The sequence below is a fragment of the Schistocerca gregaria genome, chromosome 6 (genome assembly GCF_023897955.1).
Source record: "Schistocerca gregaria isolate iqSchGreg1 chromosome 6, iqSchGreg1.2, whole genome shotgun sequence".
Lineage (NCBI taxonomy): Eukaryota > Metazoa > Arthropoda > Insecta > Orthoptera > Acrididae > Schistocerca > Schistocerca gregaria.
In genome coordinates, this window is record NC_064925.1 from 62,593,626 (window position 1) to 62,607,775 (window position 14,150).

The window sequence follows — 14,150 nt, forward strand, 5'->3', positions numbered from 1 at the left end:
TTTAGATGGTGTACTGTACTGTCGGTTTGAAGCTGATCTGTAGATCGGCGTATGGAAGCGCAGCTCCACTGATGATTGCCTGGGCCGTGCTGTGCATAGCACTGAAGACACTACGGTCTGTCCACGGAGTTCTTCATATTGCTAGTGCAGTTGGGACTTGGCAGTACTGCTGAAGAGCCGGCCGGGGTGGCCGAGCGATTGTAGGCGCTTCAGCCTGAAAACGCACGACCGCTACGGTAGCAGGTTCGAATCCTGCATCGGGCATGGGCATGGATGTGTGTGAAGTCCTTATGTTAGTTAGGCTTAAGTAGTTCTAAATTCTACGGGACTGATGACCTCAGAAGTTAAGTCCCTTAGTGCTCAGAGCCAGTAGAATTTAGTAGTGCTGACGTTGTTTGCCACCTCGTGATGGTTCACTCATTTTCGGGCTTGGAGTTAAGTGATCCTGCGAAATTCTCGTAATACTCTCTTTTCATATTATTGAAGTAATCTGAATTACCATTACATTTATATGAGATCGAGTTCATACATTTAATATTTCGACCCTAGGAAGATAATTGCAGGTTTAAATTTGAATTGGTTTTGTGTTTCAAGTTGTGAACCGCCTGCATTAACTACCGCCAGAGCAATGGCAAGAAGCAGAACAAAGCAGCGTCACGTTCAGTGTAGATAGCCACATAGCCCAGCTCCAACTGTCGCCTGTGAGTCATTTCCAAAGTAGCAAGCTACTTATTTAGACACTGTGTTTCCTTAGTAGTATACACGGTGTTCGGAAATTCCCTTCACAAACGTCTAGGACTTGTAGAGGGGAGTGAGTACATAAAATTTTGATTAGGATCCTATGTGCGGAAACGTATCATTTCTGTTCTATGACGGTTTCAATTTATGTATGCCATACGACAATGTAGCTGGTCGTACTTGCCTGATCATCCTGTAAAATGTGTTGGACCCGTTCTTGAAAGCTGTGCCACTGAGAGTCCTTCAGCAAATGTGCTTCAAGTGTGATAGTGCATCATCCGACTTCTCACTTGTGGCTCAGAGACATCTAAACATATGATATGGTGGAAGATGAAAGGGCCGACCTGATCCATCCGCGCTGCCGGCTAGAATGGTTTAGCTCCTATGGACTACTCCTTATAGGTTCGTGCGCAAAGTTCAATTTACGAGACTCCTGTAGAGACTTAGGAAGATCTGCTTGCGCAAGATATGGTTGCGCACTAGAAACTGAAGAGACACCAGGTGTGATGGAGCGTGTGCACCGGAACAGATACAATGTCTGTAACAACGCTGGGGTTCGCCACATGGAACTGCTGCTGTAATGCGTCAGAACTGCACTGTACCTGCAGTATGTTAGCTTCTTTTTTTTGTTTTGGAACAGTATTAACATGTAATGTTTTAATGTTAATACAAACTGTCATGTTGGCTACTCTGGGAGTCAGCATAGACTCCAACTAGGAACCAGAGAAGTTGCGATGGCCAGTGGCAGGAAACCAAATTCATCTGTACAAATTTTCTAATTAATAGAAAATTTTATTTCTATTAAGGGAAGACACAAAAGTTAATTAAGTTGCTTTGCTTCCTGTGCCTACTGCATCCAAGTGCACTGACAATCTCTGACCACTCGCAGAATGCAGGCTAAGTATCGTCTTCCTATTACGCAGTACTGACGCTCTCGAAGTCTGAGACCAAACTGGGCCGACCAGTGATGGGAGGCTGGTTAAATCAGCGTTGACAGATGTCGCTGAACTCTGTCTTCCTGAAGGTGTGGGGTTGCCCGCGCATTCCATTGGCGTGTGGGTCAGCACCTCCTTTAGGCCTTTTCACGGCGGTGCGCTGGTGGGTGTGCAGTCGATGCTTTGGAACTGCACTGAAATAAGTATACTTAAGTGATAAATGGGTTTCGTTATGTTTCCTTTCGAGTTGTTACCAAGTAATTGAGCTGCTTTAAGCCGAATTTAGTTCCTCAGGCAGAAGTAGATGAGTTAACCATCTGAACTGAATCCGTCGTAGAACGGAAACGGTACATTTCCGGACATGGTTTCCTGTTCAGAATATAGTATACTTATTCGCCTCCACAAGTCCTAGAAGTTCATAACAGGAGTTTCCGAACACCTTGTATAATACTTAAATTTCGTACCTGTTTCTGTTTTTAAGAGGTTTAATCTCGCGTGTATATTCAAGCAGTCTCTAGCTAAGTTGTCATTTCTTCCAGGTTACATAGCCTCACAGTTCATTAATGTATCAATCTCCATTGCTGACACTTCAGAAGGGTAACAAGTTGCGTATTTAGGTATCTTTAATCTTTTATAGTTTACTTCTTCCGTTGGTCTTGTTAGGGCGAACAGAATGTCTGTGTGTTGTGTGTGGACGAAGGAGGAACTGGCAGCAGTTCGCGAACAGTTGCATGTGGTTTTGGCTGTGACCAGTCGCCTTAATGCTGCTGCCTCGGGCTTCAATAATGGCGGAGAATGTGGTGTGTTGCATGGGACACCCCAGGTGTCGGTTGTTTTGCCCATGAGCTCGGCTCCCGTAGCACGTCTTAGTGTAACCAACACGATGAATTCGCCCACGCAGCAGGGTGAGAGGCGGAACGTAATGTGTTCGCGTTGCTCGAGGCAGAGGACCAATGTGGAGGCTGGGCGCCTGGCCTTGCCTATTCCACGTGAGTGAACTGGTGGTTGTTCCCTCAGCTGGGTCCAAGTAGGCACACCTGGACAGGGGCTTGCTAGTTCTTGAGAGCTCCACCTGCAGGCCCCTCACAAAGGTAGCGTTCAGGGTCGGAAACAAAGCGGATGTGCATTCGATATGTCAGCTAGGAGGCCTCAACCAAGATGTGTAGGCGGCATTGCCTGCGGCTATCAAGCATGCAGGCTGCAGTCGTCTGCTAGTTGTAGCGCACGTGGGCAGCAACGACCCCTACCGCATGTGTTGTGAGGCTATCCTCATTTCATATATGTGGCTGGCAGTGGTGGTGAAGGCTGCTGGCCTCGTGCGTGGGGTGCAATCTGAGCCTGCAATTTTCAGCATTGTTTTCAGAGTTCATCGCGGTCCTTTGATTTGCAGCCGAGCGGAGAGTCTCAATCAATCTTCGACGACTCTATGACGGTCCTGGCTACAGATTTCTAGATGTGCGTTATTGAGTGGAGAATTGTAGGACTCTTGTTGGTAGATCAGGGGTGCCTTACACCAAGGAAGCAGCTTCTCAGTTGGAAGGGTACCTATGGAGTGCAAATGGTTTGTTTCTTTTGTTAGGCTAGGCTGTAGTACTCAGATGAACACTTACCAGTCGATACACAGGTACCGACATCAGACCGAGTTCAGGGTAAAGACACTTCGGCTGTCAAAATTTTATCAGAAAGTTGTCGAAGCGTTCCCGAAATTATTGCCCTCCACCAAACTCCTAACACTCAACCACAAGCAAGTTTTGAGGTTTCAGCCTTTACTAGAAATGTTGAAATTTGACTTTGAACACTGGAACTTCCAGGTTGTAATATCAGCAAAGTACGGAAAAGATAGATGGTTATTCACCGTAAAGATGACACATTAAGTTGCAGACAGGTAGAATTAAAAGACACTGACACATAAGCTTTCGGCCACGGCTTTCGCCAGAAAAATAAAAAGAAACACACTCATTCATTCACCCAAACAAACACACCTCACATACACATGACCGGCTGCTCCTGTAGCTCGGACGAGTATGCCAGTCTGGTCCGAGCTGCTGGAAAAGACAGTCATGTGTGCGTGAGATGTACTTGCTTGATTGAATTTATGGGTGTATGTTTCTTTTTCAGACGAAGGCTGTGGCCGAATCCTATACGCATAAGTGGTTTTTAATTTTGCCTGCAAGTTACGGTAAGTATCAATCTATCTCTTGCTTGCGTATATGAGATTTGACTTTGCTTGTTCTTAGAATACTCGAGCCTTTTGTATGCGCATATGTTACTCCATACTGCGTTCCTTCGTTAAACTAATCCTTCCTGAATATTGATGATTAATGTAACAAAAGACAGATCAACCCCCTAAGGAACCATTGTGTTGGATGTATTTAATGTTTCCTGTAATCGAGGAGTGTGCTCCGTTCTGTGGATAAATGTCAATTGGTTCCCCAGTTCCTACAGTGTGCATACCTGCAGGCCATTCCCTCTCCTGTGGTCATTAACCTCATTTACGCCGTGAGAGAAAGATACCAGGAAGCATTTAGTGAAGTTCATCCCCTGATAGATTGATATGAAATCTGGTGGTTATATTCGCATTTTCATATGAAGCATAGGGATAAATTCAGTTAACTTTTCTGTAGCTTCAGACAGCTTGTCATTTAGGGGAAATCAGAGACTGATAAACACTGTTTTGTTCGATAAGAAGCCTGCAGCTACGAAAAAGTCAATGATGTACGACAACTGTTCGTACCACCGAAGATCCGGTTGTCTCAAGTACTGATACACATTTATCTCTCTTCGCTATTGTATCATAATCCGCCACTATAGGCATAAAAACTAAATGGCACACTAAGTGAAGTAACGTGTGGTAGTTTACTGACGGCAGTAGGCCTAGTGTAAATAATGTAGCTGCCTCAGGGCGATACTGACGGGTAAGTAAGTCCTTCGGATTTTCTTGACAGCTCTGTTTCCGCTGATGCTGACAAAGAATCACGTCATGATACTGTGCTTTACCAACGGGCTGCGACGTTTTATTGTGTTTCCTCTTGTGGCGTCCTGTGGTAGTGTGGAACACGGCTTCCAATGGTCATCATAGATGCAGACTTGTACACGCAAACAAATACAGAAGTTAATTACGTAACTTTACTTTTGTCTGACATACAGTAGCAGCGCACGTGAAACTTGCAATGTGAGACTGACTGCGATAAGCAACATATTTGGGTCTCTGGCTCTAAGCACTATGGGACTTAACATCTGAGATCAGCAGTCCCCTACACTTATAACTACTTAAACCCAACTAACCTAAGGACATCACACACATCTATGCCCGAGGCAGGATTCGAACTTGCGACCGTAGCAGCCGCGTGGTTCCGGACTGAAGCGCCTACATATTTGTTTACCTAACTGTGGTGTATAATTTAAACTGTTAGACACGAGTAGAAAGGCGGTTATTTCACATAAAGTTTCAGGACAATTATTTAGTAAGGCTTCAGTTAACCCTGAGTTACTGTATAGAGTTTTACTATATGTCTTATTTCCTGTTCTCCATAGTGGTATGGTATACGTAAGGAAGATCCATAAGAGGTGTTGTATCATGTATCGATACCGCACAGCTGGTATACATAGTTGGCAACAGAGTAGCAAGTTTCGGTCGGAAGCCGAAAGTGGTCGAGCGGTACCAATGGTGCGCGCCAACTGAGCCACGCCTCCAGCAGTTGCGTAACATTAGCTGCCCTCTGCCGCCGCTTTATAACAGTGTCAGCGGCGGTGACGCAGCCGACACGCAGTCGGAGCCACTTCGTTTAGTGACACTGTGTACAAGTCGCCTAGTCGAGGCTCCGACACCCTTGTTGTTACTTTACTTCAGAGAGCCTCATCCTTACTGCTGTTGTATCAGCTGCACTATGATTCTTGCTGCATTATTTATAATGAGTCTCCGTAAATTTGGAGTACTACAAACAGACCATCTGCTTACTGTGTGAACTTGTTGGCAAATTATTTCTGCTCCTCTTCAGCTTCTGTAAAATGACAATTGCTGCACCACTCTATAGCCCACCACTCCTTACTGTTGTGTAAGAAATAGTACACAACACGTATTGTCAGCTGACATGAGTGTTACTGTGCCTTGTGGAGCAGATGTAGGTGGCAGCACATTCATTTAGTAACTATGCTCATCTTATTTGAAACTCATGAACGTGACTAAGTGTCTCTCTTCTCCGATTACACATTTTTCGGTGCGACCACAACACTCGTCCACTACATGTGATGTTGTTGTATTTGTATACTCACGTACAAACTACACTTAACGAATGTGTCGCTTCTTGTTTATCAGCTTCGTGATTTCTATATAGTTCTCAAGTGTTTGCTGTTTCTAATACTCTGAAAAACAACCACTAATAATAATTATTAATGTGAAAGACTGGAGAGAATTGGCAACATTTTGCAGTACCGATTCCCACTGCCATATTTCTTATCAGGGAAATATTTCAGCTTTGGTTTCTATTTTCATTTCAAAGTCAGCTGTTTCCCACAATGTTTCACCTACAATGAAGCCCCAAAGAAACTGGTATAAGCATGCGTATTCAAATACTGAGATATGTAAGCAGACAGAATACAATGCTGCAGTCGGCAACGCCTGTGTAAAAGAACAAGTCTCTGGCGCAATTATTAGATCGATTTCTGTTGCTGCAGTGGCAGGTTATCAAGATTTACATAAGTTTGAACGTGGTGTCATAGTCGGCACTCAAGCTTTGGGACACAGCATCTCGAAGGTAGCGATGAAATGGGGATTTTCGTGTACGACCATTTAACGAGTGTACCGTGAATATGAGAAATCAGGTAAAACATCAAATCTCCGGCATTGCAACGTGACAGAAGTGCAACCCTTTCGCTATTTGCTGCAGATTTTGGTGCTAGTCCATGAACAAGTGTCAGCATGCGAACCATCATCGATATCGGCTTTAGGAGCCGAAGGTCCATAGGTGTACCCTCGATGACTGTACGACATAAAAGGTTTACGCCTCGCCTGGGCCCGTTAACACTGACATTGGAAACATGTTTCCTGGTCGGACCAGTCAAATTGTATCGAGGGGACTGTTCAAGCTGGTGGAGGCTTTTAAATGGTGTGGGGCGCCTGCAGTTGGAGTGATATGGGACCTCTGATACGTCTAGATTCGACTCTGATAGGTGACACGTACGTTAGCATCGTGTCTGATCACCTGCATCCATTCATGTCCATTGTGCGTTCCGACAGACTTGGACAATTCCAGTTGGACAATGCGACACCTCACACGTCCAAAATTGCTACAGTGTGGCTCCAGCAATAGTCTGAGTTTAAACACTTCCGCTGGCCACCAAACTCTCCAGAAGTGAACATTATTGAGCATATTTGAGATGCATTGCAACGTGCTGTTCAGAAGAGATCTCCACACCCCTCGTACTTTAGGGGTCTATGGACAGCCCTGCAGTATTCATGGTGTCACTTCCCTCCAGCGCTATTTCAGAGGTTAGTCGTGTTCGTAGCACGTTGTGCCCGCGTGGTCTTGGGGGCACTACAAGATATTAGGCAGGTGTACCAATTTCTTTGGCCCTTCAGTATAATTTTATATGCATTTCACGCCTCCGTTCAACAATACTGACTTGTACCTGTTACCAAATATCAATAAGTTAGCTGTTTTTATGTTCGGTTGGTTATTATCTTGATAGCTAATTATTATGCAGCTCATATCAACTGAGTTTGAAAGGTAATGTTAAATGTAAAAAATTACATTCCTTTGAATATGCCTTTCAGTGGCACAGTATTTAAGTTAGTAAGCTTTGATCGTTGTTGTTACTTGATTCCTGTATGAGATTCTAGTCTTCGTGTCCACGAAAGTTTGAGGCATTCTCTTTGCGAAAATCGTTTCATGTCCCTGTGGACGAACCCAAACCAGTTTCCCTCTCCTCACCCCATTAATCTCCCTGGACTTTCCATTTGTTGCAGTCGATTCATCCTTCATCTCGTGAATTACAGGAGCAGGTATCGGCAATCTCTGAGCTCTTGCTTTACCAGGGAGAGGTTTAAGTCCCTTGGGAGGCATCCTCATTTGTCATACAGCTAGGTAATCATCTGTTTCTCTTTCTGCATCTCCCTCGTTGCAAACTCCTTCCAATCTCCTCATAGTTCCTCTGACTACAGAACGCATCGTGATTTTTCGCTTCTCATCACTACCTCTTTCATTGCGAAATACACCGTGTTCTTCCGGCTATTATATAACTCAGTTATTTATAAATACAGAAACACTATTGGTTATAATCATACAGTCCTATGCAATAATGCAACAGCGAGATGTTGAAACCATAAAGTATTAACGAACCTGCTTACATATTCTGGGCTATGGCCATCGCTAACTAATAAGACAGTGTAATACTTCTGTTTATATCGGCAAATAAAACATCCAGTCAAGAACTACTTCAGCTGGAACGCATGTAGGCCAATAATAGTTTCAGAACGATCAGTCTTATTAAGGTTAAAACCAGATGGCGACTGTTGCTCTTCTAAATACAAATAGCAATTTCCATCTTAATTTAGTTCCATCAGATTGCGGATTTCAACTAAATTAGTCATAACTAGGAGACACATAAGTAACGTTTTGCGGCCATTTATATTTACAGAGACCTGTGAGAAATAGCTGTTAGTAGAATTTAGTCCCAGTTTTCCATGGTTTCTCCATCTTGTTCAAAGTTAATGCTCGTGTAGTTTCTTCGCAAAGAACACCTTAGTTTCTTCTTGTCTACTTTGTCCACTAACAGTTTCAGCTTTCCAGAATCACTAACATCTGTGGGATATTGATTTCAGTCCTGCTTTCACCGTCTTCTTCGTGTGTAATACGGGCAGTAGAAATACTGAAAGTTAGAAGTAATTACATAACAATAAGAAAGTAAAACTACGCACTTCGTCCCTGCAAAAATTACAATTAAAATTCAGTATCCTCAGTCGTTACCAGGCGGTCATTACGACCGAGTTCTAGGTGCGCAGTCCGGAACCGTGCGACTACTACGGTCGCAGGTTCGAATCCTGTCTCGGGCATGGATGTGTGTGATGTCCCTAGGTTAGTTAGGTTTAAGTAGTTCTAAGTTCTAGGGGACTAATGACCACAGCAGTTGAGTCCCATAGTGCTCAGAGCCATTTGAACCATTACGACCGAAGCACTGTACAGGGTGAGTCACGAAAAAGGTATATGCTCTGAGGGCTGATTCTGTATTAGTGATTTTGAACAAGAAACTTTATATGGAAATACCCCCCGTTCCGTATAGTTTCCGAGATAGAACAAGTGTAATTTATTTTCTCTGTTATTAAAAAATTGTCATCGTTTACAATGTGCCACAATAGTGTACAGGGAGAAGTCGAGACGAACAATTAGGTCCTGGATACTTATGGTCTGTCAATTCGGGAAGCTACCTCAAATTGGCTTACAAAAACTACCTAAGGTACAGCATATGTGAGTCGCGCGGGTTTCAGTATTCTCGTTCTGCCTTTGTCCTAGTGAACAAAATGAATAGGATCTTTTTTGTAGGACATTTGGTGTAGTTTAATTTTGCACAGCGACACGTTTTCGCTGCAGAGTGCGGTTTTCGAGTTACTCAAGAAAAACGCGCGAAATTGACATTAAATGTGTTGTGTCTCGAAACTATTCGCAACAGGGTATGTGTACAGATGAAGTTTTTTGTTCAGACTAATTTATACTATCGCCCCTCAAAGCAGGTGCCATTGCTTCTGACTCACCCTGTACGTGCGAGAAAATTTGTAGATTAATAATATTAAGAAGATTATCCACCTAGTCTGATCAAGTGGAGTATGGATTCAGATAAAATCGTACACACAATATAAACTTTCTGAAAAGACCTCAGACACTTTGAATGAGTGATGACTGAGATTTTGGAGCTACATTGTGAAAATTGTCAACGGGCAATCGTCAAACTTCCTACCGAACGAAAGTAATGAAAGGTTGTTTGTTAAAGAAGGGCAGCAGGTTTTGTACTATCGCGAAGTATGGGAGAGAATGTCACTGAAATTATACAGCATTTGGGCTGGATATCATTAAAAGAAAGGCGTTTTTCGTTGCGGCAGAATCTTCTCACGAAATTCCAATCACCAACTTTCTTCTCCGAATGCGAAAATATTTTGTTGACACCGACCTACATAGGGAGAAAGGTTCACCACGATAAAATAAGGGAAATCAGAGCTCGTACGGAACGATATAGGTGTTCGTTCCTTCCGCGCGCTATACGAGATTGAAATAATAGATAATTGTGAAGGTGGTTCGATGAACTCTCTGCCAGGCACTTAAATGTGATTTGCAGAGTATCCATGTAGATGTAGATGTATATATTTCATGACATAGTTCACAATCTAGATGTACGATACGTACCCATGTAAAAATGCTCCACAATTTCTTAGTTTTGAACGGGTTTAATGATGTCACTGGGGGAAAAGAATGTTCGTCCTTGCACATATCGCCGCTCTGATTGACTAGAACGTAAACGCATTAACTTTCGTAAGGTTTCCACTATCAGCGTTCCTAAATTACTTCCTCTTCTTAGTTAAAAGTTAGTTGTAACTGCGTTTTCCATCACTAAACAGCTAAATTATTTGCAGAAAAAGTACGTAAAATCCTAGCAACTACGGCTAACATTGTTTTAACACACGCATAGCTTCGTCTTACTCCTGGTCTGTGACGTCTTCAGAGCATCAGCCAATAACAGAGCCTTTTCGATCACGTGACCAAATAATGATATTTAATGATTTTTAAGCCTTAGTTACATAAAAATAAGAAATATTTAGGAAGAAATTTGACCGTAAATGTGATTTGAATCGTATAATATCTCCAAATAACAGTAACTTGCGCCATATTTTTAGCATAGGAAAATAGCAATTCTCTCGCCTTGTCGTCACCGCGAGATCACAGCGTCACCGCCGAGAGTGCGAGGCTCGATTGTTTCACATGAACCCAGAAACGCGCGGGAAAATTACGGTGAGAGCTTTCGATAAGAAATCTCTTCTGTGCATTGAGACTTAGCGTTGACTACTTGTGTGTACTGTTCATGACCAACTGCTCGACTATTTCACCCCATTCTGTTTAACAGCCATCACTCAGTGATTGTGCTTGGTAGATTGCTAGTAGCACTGTGTAAGACACATTTCTTCTACTGATTTCATACCCTTTCTTGTAATGACCCGTAATGCACGACGATCCCTGTTTGTCAGTTAATCAGAGTACAGGTTTAGCTGCGCTCGTTATTTCAGGTTTCCTCTGCACCATCACTTCACCAGCAGAAGATTTGGATGACTTTAGAAGGCTTAAAATGCGCCTGAATGACGTGTAATGCAATGATGAACTGACAGTGGAAATCGTTAGCAGGCGGGCTACTTAATGGATTGGTTGCTGTGGTTCGCAAGAAAACAAGAGCCAGTCGCCGTTCCAGCAACACTCCAGCGGATGGCCGTACTTACTGACGGGCTGCTGTACTTTGCAGGAGGACGACAGCCAATCACCGTTCCAGCAGCGCTCCAGCAGATGACGGTACTTTCTGACCGGTTGCTGTACTCTGCAGGAGGATGAGAGCCAGTCGCCGTTCCAGCAGCGCTCCAGCAGATGACGGTACTTTGTGACCGGTTGCTGTACTCTGCAGGAGGACGAGAGCCAGTCGCCGTTCCAGCAGCGCTCCAGCAGATGACGGTACTTTCTGACCGGTTGCTGTACTTTGCAGGAGGACGAGAACCAGTCGCCGATCCAGCAGCGCTCCAGCGAATGGCTGTACTTACTGACGGGTTGCTGTACTTTGCAGGAGAACGAGAGCCAATCACCGTTCCAGCAGCGCTCCAGCAGATGACGGTACTTTCTGACCGGTTGCTGTACTCTGCAGGAGGACGAGAGCCAGTCGCCGTTCCAGCAGCGCTCCAGCGAATGGCTGTACTTACTGACGGGTTGCTGTACTTTACAGGAGGACGAGAGCCAATCACCGTTCCAGCAGCGCTCCAGCAGATGACGGTACTTTCTGACCGGTTGCTGTACTCTGCAGGAGGACGAGAGCCAGTCGCCGTTCCAGCAGCGCTCCAGCAGATGACGGTACTTTCTGACCGGTTGCTGTACTCTGCAGGAGGACGAGAACCAGTCGCCGTTCCAGCAGCGCTCCAGCGAATGGCTGTACTTACTGACGGGTTGCTGTACTTTGCGGAAGAACGAGAGCCAATCACCGTTCCAGCAGCGCTCCAGCAGATGACGGTACTTTCTGACCGGTTGCTGTACTCTGCAGGAGGACGAGAGCCAGTCGCTGTTCCAGCAGCGCTCCAGCGAATGGCTGTACTTACTGACGGGTTGCTGTACTTTGCAGGAGGACGAGAGCCAATCACCGTTCCAGCAGCGCTCCAGCAGATGACGGTACTTTCTGACCGGTTGCTGTACTCTGCAGGAGGACGAGAGCCAGTCGCCGTTCCAACAGCGCTCTAGCGGGGCGTCGTTGCGCGCGCGCCTGCTGCCGTCCGACTTTGCGGAGGGGCGGCTGTCGCTCAAGTGCGCCGCCGAGGTGGCCGACATCTACTTCCAGGCGGCCGAGCTACAGCTGGGCAGCCGGCCGGAGCCCGTCCCACAGCGCGGTCAGTACTCCACAGCAATTCCCTTCCTCCTCCACCTCCTCCTCCTCCTCCTCCTCTTCTTCTTCTTCTTCTTCTTCTGCTGCTGCTGCTGCTACTACGCTTGATAGTTTAAGGACTTGTGCCTGTTGTGTCATCACATTTTATGCCATTTTCTTCCGGATCTTCGTATCTCCATTCTTGCTCTTGGCCAGTAAATCGTGACCTGACGAGGGATTATTTCTACATCTACACTTTGCCGATGATATCTGGAACGGGCTTAGGTACCCTAAAGCAGCTTAATTCGCTGTTGAGTGGTAGGGATGGGCCAGGAAGTATAAGAGGAGAGTTCACAGTTCAAAGCATGCATAATGTTTTAAATAAAAGTCAACAATTTAAGAGGTCAGTATGATAGCTTTTAAAAACAAGTAAGAAATTCAAGAACTAGTCGAATATTAATGAGGGAATGAGATCAGCAATTGACGTCAGCAGAAGAGATTTTACACAGTTAAGAAGCTTGGCAGTTTGACAGATATGAAGAGGTATCTGAAGTCAGCGAGGCTGCATATTAATAATCAAAATCTTAGCATTTACAAAAATTTTAATCTGACTTTTAAATATAATATCTTAAATGATTACCGCATATTTGTTAACAACAGTAGTACAGTAGTAACATAAGCAATGCGTCACGTTCGTTGGTGACATAGAACCAGGAGAAGTTATACAGATATTATTCAGTCCCGCGAAAGACATGATGACCCGACTACCAGGATTGTCGGTGTGAATTCGCCACCCACAGGTGTGCCGGTGCATGCGAGAGGTCCTGCACAACGTGAGCTACATCAGACTATAAACTAAACTTACAAAACTAGTAACAGTGCACTGATTTAGCAAAGGCCGGCCCATTACCATTTACGAGCCAACCATAAATAAATAAATAAACATCTACCCAATCAATGAAAATGGTGATAAGCAACAAAGCACTTAACAGCTGGGTAGCACTCTGATTACACGAATGAGGAAACCAATAAGGCTTACGTGCACTCAAAATTAATTGGCAGACAGATACTTCTGTTAATTATGCAGCATGAATTGCCTTTACACACTTTTTTTGGAACAGAAGAATAATCAAACTCGTTGAGTATTAATACATTTTGCAGTATAACACTAGCCATAAGTAACGAATCGGACAGCTCTTACTAATGTGAACCTCATTCTTTCAGATAGCTAAACAGCCGAATCTCAGATGTCAAATTTTGTTTACCAGGCTACCCGTAAAAAATTCAGTGAAATGATACATTCTTATTCTAGCAGAATTAACCATAGCAAATCTCACCAAAATGTTTTACAAATACGTACTTTAAATGATTACAGTAAAAAAAACACTCTGATTAACTAGAGTCATCCCAATAAAATGTTTGACCAATGCGTAAGAGCAATGGTTACAATGAAAAAGCAGCTCTGATTAAATTACACTATTTCCATTAAAGCGCCTTGAAAATTCTTCACTAAACTGATTGCAGTGAAAGGCAGTCTGATTAAGTTGGACTTCGCTGTATTGGAAAGGAAGAACAACACGCAGTTCAGCCCGAAAATGGTCCACGTTAAGCCACTCGAAATATGACCAATTTAAACAGGCAGTTCTGAGTAAAGTAGCTCTGTAATACAGACCACCAAGCTTCCACACATGTCACAAACAGTTGCGACTGACGTCTGTAAAGAAACACAGTTGCTTCTACTAAGGTAAACTTGAATTATTTTGGAGCGAACAGCCATAAACAGCAAACGCAGAAAATCATCCGGGAAGTAGATGCTAGTAGCAGCGTTACGACTTTAACAAAACAAGGCACAGAAGCCACCAAAATATCTGATAAATCGGTAGC

The 14,150-nt window shown here is 44.1% G+C and overlaps 1 protein-coding gene across 1 annotated transcript in view; it reads left to right on the plus strand.

The window, feature by feature from the left end:
* The window catches only part of LOC126278612 (uncharacterized), a 1,203,842-nt gene that overhangs the window by 1,102,334 nt on the left and 87,358 nt on the right, over positions 1 to 14,150 (plus strand). The window contains exon 5 of the mRNA XM_049978854.1: positions 12,108 to 12,291. Within this exon, the coding sequence (XP_049834811.1) occupies positions 12,108 to 12,291 (184 nt within the window). The remainder of the gene's footprint in view (positions 1 to 12,107; positions 12,292 to 14,150) is intronic.